Source organism: Nomascus leucogenys, chromosome 3 (assembly GCF_006542625.1).
Source record: "Nomascus leucogenys isolate Asia chromosome 3, Asia_NLE_v1, whole genome shotgun sequence".
NCBI classification, from domain to species: Eukaryota; Metazoa; Chordata; class Mammalia; order Primates; family Hylobatidae; genus Nomascus; species Nomascus leucogenys.
This window is the reverse complement of record NC_044383.1, coordinates 116349287-116361867: the sequence shown is the minus strand read 5'-3', so window position 1 is coordinate 116361867 and position 12581 is coordinate 116349287. Positions and strand designations below refer to the sequence as shown.

General features: G+C 40.6%; 2 protein-coding genes across 3 annotated transcripts in view; one reads left to right on the top strand and one right to left on the bottom strand.

The window, feature by feature from the left end:
* SAMD3 (sterile alpha motif domain containing 3) overlaps positions 1 to 699 on the top strand; it is a 236331-nt gene extending 235632 nt beyond the window's left edge. The window contains exon 14 of the mRNA XM_003255697.3: positions 211 to 699. Coding sequence (XP_003255745.1) covers positions 211 to 495 — 285 coding nt within the window. The 3' untranslated portion in view covers positions 496 to 699. The remainder of the gene's footprint in view (positions 1 to 210) is intronic.
* A 2863-nt stretch (positions 700 to 3562) lies between these two features.
* The window catches only part of L3MBTL3 (L3MBTL histone methyl-lysine binding protein 3), a 131790-nt gene continuing 122771 nt past the window's right edge, over positions 3563 to 12581 (bottom strand). For both annotated transcript variants that reach the window (XM_030809664.1, XM_030809665.1), the window contains exon 22: positions 3563 to 5387. In XM_030809664.1, the coding sequence (XP_030665524.1) occupies positions 5244 to 5387 (144 nt within the window). In that variant the 3' untranslated portion in view covers positions 3563 to 5243. The remainder of the gene's footprint in view (positions 5388 to 12581) is intronic.

The window sequence follows — 12581 nt, the reverse complement described above, 5'->3', positions numbered from 1 at the left end:
GCTGGGATTACAGGCATGAGCTACTGAGCCCAACCGCAATAACTTACTTAAAAGCAAAGTTGGTGGTCTATTTTGAAGTATGTTTGTCATATTTACAAATATGCTGCATTGCAGCAAACCGATTTATTGTAACACCATGATTAAGTTCAGGTCTGTTTTATTATTTAGCTATTTTACGTATCATGGTAATGACTCCACTCTTTTTTTCAGGTGCAAGTGTCCACACCTGTGTTGGAAGTTAAAAACCCTTTCGACATGGAGGTCTGCGAATTTTCTTTATATTTAGAAAGGGAGAGGCTCACGAAGGTGGACGACTGTGTTACAGCCTTGGCTGCGCTAGTAGCTGCCTTTCATGTATTTGGGATTGAGTGTCCAAGAAGACTGTCCCAAACCTTCAACTTCCTAGAAACGATGATTTTTGATATGCACAGTCCTTATTTTCCTTCTTTGAAAGAAAAGGAAAACGAAGTAGGATTTCAGCACCCAGTCACTTAATAGCATGCCAAATATTGTATCGGAATTTACCTCTGGGAAAGCTGAAGCTTCACAAGAAATTGTTTTGATTTAGAGTTGTGGCAGAGGTAGGTATGAGAAAATCATCTTGTATTATAGATGCCAGTGAATTTCAATGCTTTCTATCTTTACACTTAGATATTAAGTTCTTTGTGAAATTCTGTAATAAAATTCTGCTTCATTAAAGAGCTGTCGATTTGAGTTTTTAGAAATTCCACAGTTGAAGTTATATTTTCAGAGGTGCCTCAGTTTTTTTGAAATACACTGTATTCAAATCCTTCCGGTTAGAGAATGGCCTTGGACTGAATTCAGCGTGCCCACTTAATGCCCAGGAGCTGCACATTTGTGGCCTGTGGGCTGTCTCTTTGGTCTGAACATCACTTGGGAACATTTTGAACTTGCACTGAACATTTCAAGAAGGGACACATACTCTTCTCTTCCTCAGGGGATCTGCCTTGCCCCAGGAGATCTGGTTGTCGTTAATCGCTTTTTGAGACAAAGGGCTGTGGCATTTTTGAGGTCTCCTCATTGCTAGCTGATCTTGCCGGGACAGGTCCTGATGTCTGTGACCTGTGTTCATCTGCTACTGCTTCTCGCCTTGGAGACACAGTGACTCATCCTGCACGCCCAACTGGCTACTGCCCAGAGTCCAGTTCTATCTGTTCTGCTCTTAACAATGGCTGCGTAAGTACTTTTTGGGTCTAACGACTCAGTGCACTCTCCCTCTTTCCAACTATTTCACAAGGTAAAAACTATAGTTTAAGGTACCCCTTGATGTTATTATCAAAATATCAACAGTACTTATTAGCTTTGAAAGATAGACCAGGGCCTTTTGGGAACAGAAAAGGGATTTAAGTGTGTTAAAATACCTACACAGCATAATGGGATGAACATTTCCTGGGTTACATGATCAAATTAATTTTTTTTAAGTTTAAGAAAGGTTCGTGTGGGCCGGGCACGGTGGCTCACACCTGTAATCCTGGCACTTTGGGAGGCCAAGATGCGCAGATCACCTGAGGTCAGGAGTTCGAGACCAGCCTGGCTAATACTGTGAAACCCTCTCTCTACTAAAAAAACAAAAATTAGTCGGGTGTGGTAGCACATGCCTGTAGTCCCAGCTACTTGGGAGGTTGAGGCAGGAGAATTGCTTGAACCTGGGAGGCGGAGGTTGCAGTGAGCCAAGATTGTGCGATTGCACTCCAGCCTGGGCGACAGGGTGAGACTGTGTCTCAACAAACAAACAAAAACAAAAGAAAGGTTCATGCACACTATTGAAGAAATAGTGTTACACTACCCATCTCTGGAAATAACTGCAAAATATTTAGTCTATCACTGAAATGACAACAGCCTGCTAGATACCTTTCTCTCTATAAGGACTGTTCGTTAAAACGCTAAAGCCAGTGAGATAAAAGAAGTCAAAGAACAGTTGCCCATTTTTACAGTCACTATTAATTAACTACTTCAGAACACAGGAAGAATAAGTAACAATTTGGCACAAGTCATTTTGCCTGACTTAGTTCCTATCTTCCAGTACTCATTTCTTCCCTTTCACTAGAATGTACCTTTATAGTTCCTTACAAACTGTCCTTTATTTCCAATTACTCCTTTTTCCTTTTAGTCCTTTATTCCCAAATAAATTTACCAAGTTCTTATAGATTCTTTTCCTTATAAGGTATACATCCCCATGGCTGAAGTTGAATGACAGCCTCTCTCAGACCGGGACAGGATGACAAGGTGAGCTACAGGGAAACTGCAGTGAAGTTTGGCTCCAAGCATGACACAGACATGGGCTGACCTTGAAAGTAGATTCAAGCCCATTTTATTGTCTTTCTCAATGGTGTATCTATCCCCAGTGCCCAGCACATCCTGACACTTGCTAAATTCAACATTGCTTGACCAACATACCCTCTTTTATTTAGGGGCTGGGTCTACTGAATCTAGAAGTTGCAGAATGGCAGCCTGAGGACAAATATCAACCTGCAGAAAGGTTGTATTTGGCTTGCGCAGTGTTTTCAGTTTTTTTTTAAAAAAAAAAATGCCTTTAGATGGGAAGGTCCTATCAAGGTCTAAATTTTCTATTCCTCTCTTTTCTCTCTTTTATTTTTATTTTTTTGAGATGGGGTCTTGCTATGTTGCCCAGGCTGGTCTCGAAATCCTTGGGCTCAAGAGATCCTCCTGCCTCAGCCTCCTGAGTAGCTGGGATTACAGGGTTGAGCCACTGAGCTTGGCTTCCACCGTTTGTCTTACCCCAAGCCTGCATCTCTCATTTCAGAGATCTCCCTACAATCATGGTGCCCTATATTCTCTGTTAAAACTTAGACTATATCCTAGGGATGGAGTGGTGAGAGTTTCCACCTTCTTGAGGTACAGTGAATTCCTCACCACCCTACAGATGCTTAATGCCTTGCCTCTAACATGTAACAACATGTTTCATAGAATGAGTGGATGTCTTCAATAAGATTTTAAAAATTGGCCGGGAGTGGTGGCTCATGCCTGTAATCCCAGCACTTTGGGAGGCTGAGGCAGGCAGATGACCTGAGGTCAGGAGTTCAACAACACCAGCCTGGCCAACATAGCAAAACCCTATCTCTACTAAAAATACCAAAATTGGCCAGCTGTGGTGGTGGGCACCTATAATCCCAGCTAATCAGGAGGCTGATGCAGGAGAATCACTTGAACCCAGGAGGCAGAGGTTGCAGTGAGCCGAGATCACACCACTGCACTCCAGCCTGGGGGATAGAGACTCTGTCTCCAAAAAAAAAAAAAAAAAAAAAAAAAGAAGATGTTTAAAATCTCATGATTTAAACTATGCTTTAGTTTTATGCTTTACACTTGAAAAAAAAATTCCCAATGGAGATGAATTGGACTTGACCTAACAATATAATCCTTCAATATTTTTGTCATCATCTTGGGACACAGTTTGACAATTCTGAATCCTACAGATTCATTATATAGCTAGTAATGTCCAAATACTTGATGCTTCCTGTTCTTGTTCCGCCTCTCCTATTTGAGAAGCTTTCTTAAAAATCATACATATGTAAAAAGCATCTGTAATTAAGATTTTATTTCATTCATATCAGATATAACAAGTACAACTTGAATGTACAAATTCTGAACAAAACATAAAAAAGAAAAAACAACAACAAAAAACTTATTTAAGCAGATTCATGCAAATAAATGACTGGGACACTGCAGATGTCACTGACCCTGTTTTACCTTGAATTGACAAATGCAAAGGACTGCTAATGGACTTCCAACAGGGACATCAAAGGAAGTCCTACATCATAAAAAACGAAAGCAACTAAAGAAGAGGTGGAACTTCCCCCAGAATTCAGACAGCATGCTACAAACTTACTTTCTATTTTTAAAATAGTCCTTGAATAAATATCCAATCCTGCAATCAGAAAGTACATCAAAAGACGGACAAAATAATTTACCTTTTGCCTTAGAAATGCATTCTTGCAAAAGAAACACTACCAGCTATCAATTTATAATCAAGGGTTTTCATTTAAAGTGCATCTGTATGCTTATATATCGAGGCAAAGTATTCTACAGAAAAAGGAATCCTTCCAAAATGGAGGTTCTTGGGTAATTACTTTGGGAAATCACCTCCCTGATCTGTGAGCATTTCAAATTTTGTGTCAACTGAAGTTGCTCCTTCACATCTTGTCTTTTCAGTAAAATCACGACATTCGCTCTTCAGCCAACCCTGAAAAAACCTTTGGGTTTGGAGGACAATGCATGACCTGAGACAGGGCTCTTTACAGATTAGTGTTTCTGTTGACAGAATGAGCTCTTAGTCTCTGTAAAGCACCACAATTTCATCAATGACAATTAGAAGCTCTAGATCATCTCATAAATAGTTCAAGACCCTCAAAAACATTCCCCCCAACCATAACTGCATACAACTGCATACTCCTCTGACACCACCTGGCTCTTGTAAACACCGGGGCACCAAGATGCGTGAGACTGATGCCACTCAAATATGCTACCTAATTTATTTATGTGTATATATTTTTCAATTCCATTCTTTTATATACATGTTTTTGGTAATTATAGTAAAGATGCTGGTGAAAAGTAATTTGTTTAACATTTCATAACGCGTGCAAAAGGAAAAATACTGATTCAAAGAAAATTCATTCTTACAACTATTCAGCCCTGACAATTACGACAAGCAGTTAGGCAATATCATGACTTGCAAAGTTATACTTAGCATAATGTTGCAATTCAAAATATGGCACAAAATTAACAATACAGATAACAGTCCTACTGGCTAAACTTAGCCAGGTTTTGACTAATTTGGTTTAAATTGAAATTTGATTATATAAAAAGGTTTCTGAAAGTATTGAAAAAGAAACAGTGTACATGAAAGAGAATTCAACAATGTTTACAAAATGCCAAAAGTTCTTACTCTGCCCCCCCATTTACCATAAATAATTAATGAAGTCCCCCTTTCCCCCCACCCCCCAGACTCAAAAAGATTTACAAAGATAAATTTAGCTCAGTGAACAGAACCAAAAGATGACTGTTGTTAGACAGTACCTGGTTAAAAGCTCAAGCACTTTCATAAGAATTCATATATATTGTCTCTTGAGGAATATAAATAATCCGATAGTGTTGCTCTTTTGAGTTTTGGAGACTTCTCACTTAGGAGTTAGAACCATCCTTGTGCTTTGAATAGAACATGAGCTTTAAAGCAGAATGCTGATGGTATTCAGAATTCACCATCTTCAAAGTTCATTGTGAGAATTCTTCTCTGCAGCTTTGAACATCAGGATGGAATTGAAAATTTTGAGAGCAGGGCCCAGTTTAATGCTCATAATTTTAACAATGTCTGTTTGAGTCATAAGTAGAAATGCTTCTCCATCAATTTGCTAAAATGGGGGAAAAAACAACAGAATGTGGATTAATAAGATGCAGTGTTGTAAAAAATATTCAAGGTTAAATTACCAGCTGTCTTCTACATAGCAATGCTAAAAAAAGCACACAGAGAAGTCCATGTGTGCAATGACATTTCTTGATATATGGACCTTTCTTATCGACAACGACACACCCCAAAGTGGACTGGGAACAAAGTAAACTAATTTCACCTGAAAAACCAGCCGAAAGGAAAATAGAAGGTGCCCATACCTTCCTGTGATTACTCTGAATTAGTTGTAGAGTTAAGAAGAATATGGAAAAATCCAGGATGCCCAAAGTCTAGTTTTTATCACAGCAGGTTTTAAAATTAGAAGAGATAACAGGTACATGTGTGTTTGTGGACATAAAATAATTCAGGCAAACATATCAGCTACATGCAACTTTTTTTTTTTTTTTTTTTTTTTCAAAATTAGCCTTCCACCATGAAGAAAAGAAAATCAGAAAGATAACACTTATCTCTAGTGTGGCCACAGTTAGTCTTTACACACAGAAGAAAAGTATTTACTAACAGGGGCAATCAAACAGTGAATGTGAGGCTGGCGTTAAGAGTCACTGACTTTAAGGTGGTTCTTCTAATACTCAGGTCGGGTAACCATGAGAAAGACCCTTCCTCTCTTTGGGCATCTTCTAAGACAAAAGTCTATGCTTCTGAAAAATAGGCTACTATTCTCTAGAAGTTCAAAGGTACAACACATCTTTTAGGTTAAAAGATAAAATACTATGAAAATAATGTCTGGCTTACTGGGCAGAGCAAAGAAACAGTCTTTATGACTTTCAGCTCTTTTTATCACCTTAAAAAAAAAAAGTTTCCCTTTCAGTTTTCCCACCTTGTACAAAAAGTAAAACACACTTTTGTTCTCTGCCTTAGAACATCAGAAACCTTGACAGCAATGCACTCTGTTACGGGTTGAATGGTGTCCCTGTCACAAAAATTCGTATGTTGATGTCCTGACCCCCAGTACCTCAGAATGTAACTTTTATTTGGAAATAGGGTCAATGCAGAGGTAACTGGTTAAGACGAGGTCACACTGGAGTAGGGTGGGTGCCTAATCCAATTATGACTGGTGTCCTCATCAAAAGGAGAGATCTGGAGAAAGAGACACACATAGACGGAAGGCAACGTAAAGACCCAAAGAGAGACCACCATCTACAAGTCAAGGAGAGAGGCCCAGGACGGATTCTTTCCTCACAGCCCCCGGGAGGAAGCAACCCTGCCAACCCCCTGACTTCTAGCCTTCTTCAGATTCTCAGCTTCTAGAACTGTGAGACGATGCATTTCTGCTATTTAAGCCACCGGCTTGTGGTTGGCATTGTTATGGTGGCCCTAGCAAACGAAGATAACTCTAAATTCTGCAAACAGTTCTCTAAACAAGGCTGATACAATTAAATAGCTACTTCTTAAGATTTTCCTCTCTCCTTTAAAAATGAAAGACTTGTAAATATAGACTGCCTAAATGCTTCATCAGTAAGAACTGGAGTCATCTTATACAACTTCTTCAAGTAACAATTATGTGGAAAAAGTGTGCTAATTTCAGCAAAAAGACATCCTGCTGTTGTAAACTAGAAGGAAAGACATTCCAGTGTTAATCTCCAAGTGTCGCACCGTTAAGCAGCAGGTATGAGAAATGTTCTCCTGTTTTTTGGAAACATTTGGTCTGTTCTCATTTGTTTGTGCTATGACAGTCCTCCGATAAAGCAAGGTCAGGAAGAAAGGTAGATCTATTAACACTTCGCTCAACTAAGGCAGACCTTAGTACAATGGATAGCCTTATAGAAGTCTTCTAAGTCATTAATGAAAATGTCAACTGACATTCCCAAGGAGCCCACTACAAAGGCTGATTGGTTTATTATAACCTTGGCCCTACTGAAGGCTTCCGGCAGACACCAAGTCTCCTTCTGAAACTATGTAGGAGTATAACACAACAGGTAACTGATGAAAAACACACCCAGACAACTTAGTGGCTGGGAGGTGAAGTTAAAAGTGGGACAGTAGGGCAGGGTGGAGCCAAGATGGCCGAATAGGAACAGCTCCGGTCTCCAGCTCCCAGCCCGAGCGACACAGAAGACTGGTGATTTCTGCATTTCTGCTTGAGGTACTGGTTTCATCTCACTAGGGAGTGCCAAACAGTGGGTGCAGGACAGTCGGTGAAGTGCACCGTGTGCGAGCCGAAGCAGAGCGAGGCATTGCCTCACTCGAGAAGTGCAAGGGGTCAGGGAGTTCCCTTTCCTAGTCAAAGAAAGGGGTAACAGACGGCACCTGGAAAATCGGGTCAGTCCCACCCTCATACTGCGCTTTCCCAACGGGCCTGGAAAACGGCACACTAGGAGATTGTGTCCCGCACCTGGCTCGGAGGGTCCTATGCCCACGGAGTCTCGCTAATTGCTAGCACAGCAGTCTGAGATCAAGCTGCAAGGCGGCAGCGAGGCTGGGGGAGGGGCGCCCGCCATTGCCCAGGCTTGCTTAGGTAAACAAAGCAGCCAGGAAGCTCAAACTGGGTGGAGCCCACCACAGCTCAAGGAGGCCTGTCTGCCTCTGTAGGCTCCACCTCTGGGGGCAGGGCACAGACAAACAAAAAGTCAGCAGGAAATTCCAGAGACTTAAATGTCCCTGTCAGACGGACAGCTTTGAAGAGAGTAGTGGTTCTCCCAGCACGCAGCTGGAGATCTGAGAACGGACAGACTGCCTCGTAAAGTGGGTCCCTCACCCCTGAGCAGCCTAACTGGGAGGCACCCCTCCAGTAGGGACAGACTGACACCTCACTCGGCCGGGTACTCCTCTGAGACAAAACTTCCAGAGGAACGATCAGACAGCTGAATTTGTGGTCTCACGAAAATCCGCTGTTCTGCAGCCACTGCAGCTGACACCCAGCCAAACAGGGTCTGGAGTGGACCTCTAGTAAACTCCAACAGACCTGCAGCTGAGGGTCCTGTCTGGTAGAAGGAAAACTAACAAACAGAAAGGACATCCACACCAAAAACCCATCTGTACATCACCATCATCAAAGACCAAAAGTAGATAAAACCGCAAAGACGGGGAAAAAACAGAGCAGAAAAACTGGAAACTCTAAAAAGCAGAGCACCTCTCCTCCTCCAAAGGAACGCAGTTCCTCACCAGCAATGGAACAAAGCTGGATGGAGGATGACTTTGATGAGTTGAGAGAAGAAGGCGTCAGACGATCAAACTACTCTGAGCTACGGGAGGAAATTCAAAACAATAGCAAAGAAGTTAAAAACTTTGAAAAAAAAATTAGAAGAATGGATAACTAGAATAACCAAAGGAGAGAAGGGCTTAAAGGAGATGATGGAGCTGAAAGCCAAGTTTCGAGAACTACGGGAAGATTGCAGAAGCCTCTGTAGCAGATGCGATCAACTGGAAGAAAGGGTATCGCTGATGGAAGATGAAATGAATGAAATGAAGCGAGAAGGGAAGTCTAGAGAAAAAAGAATAAAAAGAAATGAACAAAGCCTCCAAGAAATTTGGGACTACGTGAAACGACCACACCTACGTCTGATTGGTGTACCTGAAAATGACGGGGAGAATGGAACCAAGTTGGAAAACACTCTGCAAGATATTATCCAGGAGAACTTCCCCAATCTAGCAAGGCAGGCCAACATTCAGATTCAGGAAATACAGAGAACACCACAAAGATACTCCTCGAGAAGAGCAACTCCAAGACACATAATTGTCAGATTCACCAAAGTTGAAATGAAGGAATAAACGTTAAGGGCAGCCAGAGAGAAAGGTCGGGTTACCCACAAAGGGAAGCCCATCAGACTAACAGCTGATCTCTCGGCAGAAACTCTACAAGCCAGAAGAGAGTGGGCGCCAATATTCAACATTCTTAAAGAAAAGAATTTTCAACCCAGAATTTCCTATCCAGCCAAACTAAGCTTCGTAAGTGAAGGAGAAATAAAATACTTTACAGACAAGCAAATGCTGAGTGATTTTGTCACCACCAGGCCTGCCCTAAAAGAGCTCCTGAAGGAAGCACTAAACATGGAAAGGAACAACCAGTACCAGCCACTGCAAAAACATGCCAAATTGTAAAGACCATCGAGGCTAGGAGGAAACTGCATCAACTAATGAGCAAAATAACCAACTAACATCATAATGACAGGATCAGATTCACACATAACAATATTAACATTAAATGTAAATGGGCTAAATGCTCCAATTAAAAGACACAGACTGGCAAACTGGATAAGGAGTCAGGACCCATCAGTGTGCTGTATTCAGGAAACCCATCTCACGTGCAGAGACACACATAGACTCAAAATAAAGGGATGGAGGAAGATCTATCAAGCAAATGGAAAACAAAAAAAGGCAGGGGTTGCAATCCTAGTCTCTGATAAAATAGACTTTAAACCAACAAAGATCAAAAGAGACAAAGAAGGCCATTACATAATGGTAAAGGGATCAATTCAACAAGAAGAGCTAACTATCCTAAATATATATGCACCCAACACAGGAGCACCCAGATTCATAAAGCAAGTCCTCAGTGACCTACAAAGGGACTTAAACTCCCACACAATAATAATGGGAGATTTTAACACCCCACTGTCAACATTAGACAGATCATCGAGAAAGAAAGTTAACAAGGATATCCAGGACTTGAACTCAGCTCTAAACAAAGTGGACCTAATAGACATCTACAGAACTCTCCACCCCAAATAAACAGAATATACATTTTTTTCAGCACCACACCACACCTATTCCAAAATTGACCACATAGTTGGAAGTAAAGCTCTCCTCAGCAAATGTAAAAGAACAGAAATTATAACAAACTGTCTCTCAGACCACAGTGCAATCAAACTAGAACTCAGGATTAAAAAACTCACTCAAAACCGCTCAACTACATGAAAACTGAACAACCTGCTCCTGAATGACTATTGGGTACATAATGAAATGAAGGCAGAAATAAAGATGTTCTTTGAAACCAATGAGAACAAAGACACAACATACCAGAATCTCTGGGACACATTCAAAGCAGTGTGTAGAGGGAAATTTATAGCACTAAATGCCCACAAGAGAAAGCAGGAAAGATCCAAAATTGACACCCTAACATCACAATTAAAAGAACTAGAAAAGCAAGAGCAAACACATTCAAAAGCTAGCAGAAGGCTAGAAATAACTAAAATCAGAGCAGAACTGAAGGAAATAGAGACACAAAAAACCCTTCAAAAAATTAATGAATCCAGGAGCTGGTTTTTTGAGAAGATCAACAAAATTGATAGACCGCTAGCAAGACTAATAAAGAAGAAAAGAGAGAAGAATCAAATAGATGCAATAAAGAATGAAAAAGGGGATATCACCACCGATCCCACAGAAATACAATCTACCATCAGAGAATACTACAAACACCTCTATGCAAATAAACTAGAAAATCTAGAAGAGATGGATAAATTCCTCGACAAATACACCCTCCCAAGACTAAATCAGGAAGAAGTCGAATCTCTGAATAGACCAATAACAGGTTCTGAAATTGTGGCAATAATCAATAGCTTACCAACCAAAAAGAGTCCAGGACCTGATGGATTCACAGCTGAATTCTACCAGAGGTACAAGGAGGAACTGGTACCATTCCTTCTGAAACTATTCCAATCAATAGAAAAAGAGGGAATCCTCTCTAACACATTTTATGAAGCCAGCATCGTCCTGATACCAAAGCCAGGCAGAGACACAACCAAAAAAGAGAATTTTAGACCAATATCCTTGATGAACATTGATGCAAAAATCCTCAATAAAATACTGGCAAATTGAATCCAGCAGCACATCAAAAAGCTTATACACCATGATCAAGTGGGCTTCATCCCTGGGATGCAAGGCTGGTTCAACATACGCAAATCAATAAATGTAATCCAGCATATAAACAGAACCAAAGACAAAAACCACATGATTATCTCAATAGATGCAGAAAAGGCCTTTGATAAAATTCAACAACCCTTCATGCTAAAAACTCTCAATAAGTTAGGTATTGATAGGACGTATCTCAAAATAATAAGAGCTATATACGACAAACCCACAGCCAATATCATACTGAATGGGCAAAAACTGGAAGCATTCCCTCTGAAAACTGGCACAAGACAGGGATGCCCTCTCTCACCGCTCCTATTCAACATAGTGCTGGAAGTTCTGGCCAGAGCAATCAGGCAGGAGAAGGAAATAAAGGGTATTCAATTAGGAAAAGAGGAAGTCAAACTGTCCCTGTTTGCAGATGACATGATTGTATATCTAGAAAATCCCATTGTCTCAGCCCAAAATCTCCTTAAGCTGATTAGCAACTTCAGCAAAGTCTCAGGATACAAAATCAATGTACAAAAATCACAAGCATTCTTGTACACCAATCACAGACAAACAGAGAGCCAAATCATGAGTGAACTCCCATTCACAATTGCTTCAAAGAGAATAAAATACCTAGGAATCCAACTTACAAGGGATGTGAAGGACCTCTTCAAGGAGAACTACAAACCACTGCTCAATGAAATAAAAGAGGATACAAACAAATGGAAGAACATTCCATGCTCATGGGTGGGAAGAATCAATATCGTGAAAATGGCCATACTGCCCAAAGTTATTTATAGATTCAATGCCATCCCCATCAAGCTACCAATGACTTTCTTCACAGAATTGGAAAAAACTACTTTAAGGTTCCTATAGAACCAAAAAAGAGCCCACATTGCCAAGTCAATCCTAAGCCAAAAGAACAAAGCTGGAGGCATCACGCTACCTGACTTCAAACTATACTACAAGGCTACAGTAACCAAAACAGCATGGTACTGGTACCAAAACAGAGATATAGATCAATGGAACAGAACAGAGCCCTCAGAAATGATGCCGCATATCTACAACTATCTGATCTTTGACAAACCTGACAAAAACAAGAAATGGGGAAAGGATTCCCTATTTAATAAACGGTGCTGGGAAAACTGGCTAGCCATATGTAGAAAGCTGAAACTGGATCCCTTCCTTACACCTTATACAAAAATTAATTCAAAATGGATTAAAGACTTAAATGTTAGACCTAAAACCATTAAAATCCTACAAGAAAACCTAGGCAATGCCATTCAGGACATAGGCGTGGGCAAAGACTTCATGTCTAAAACACCAAAAGCAATGGCAACAAAAGCCAAAATTGAGAAATGGGATC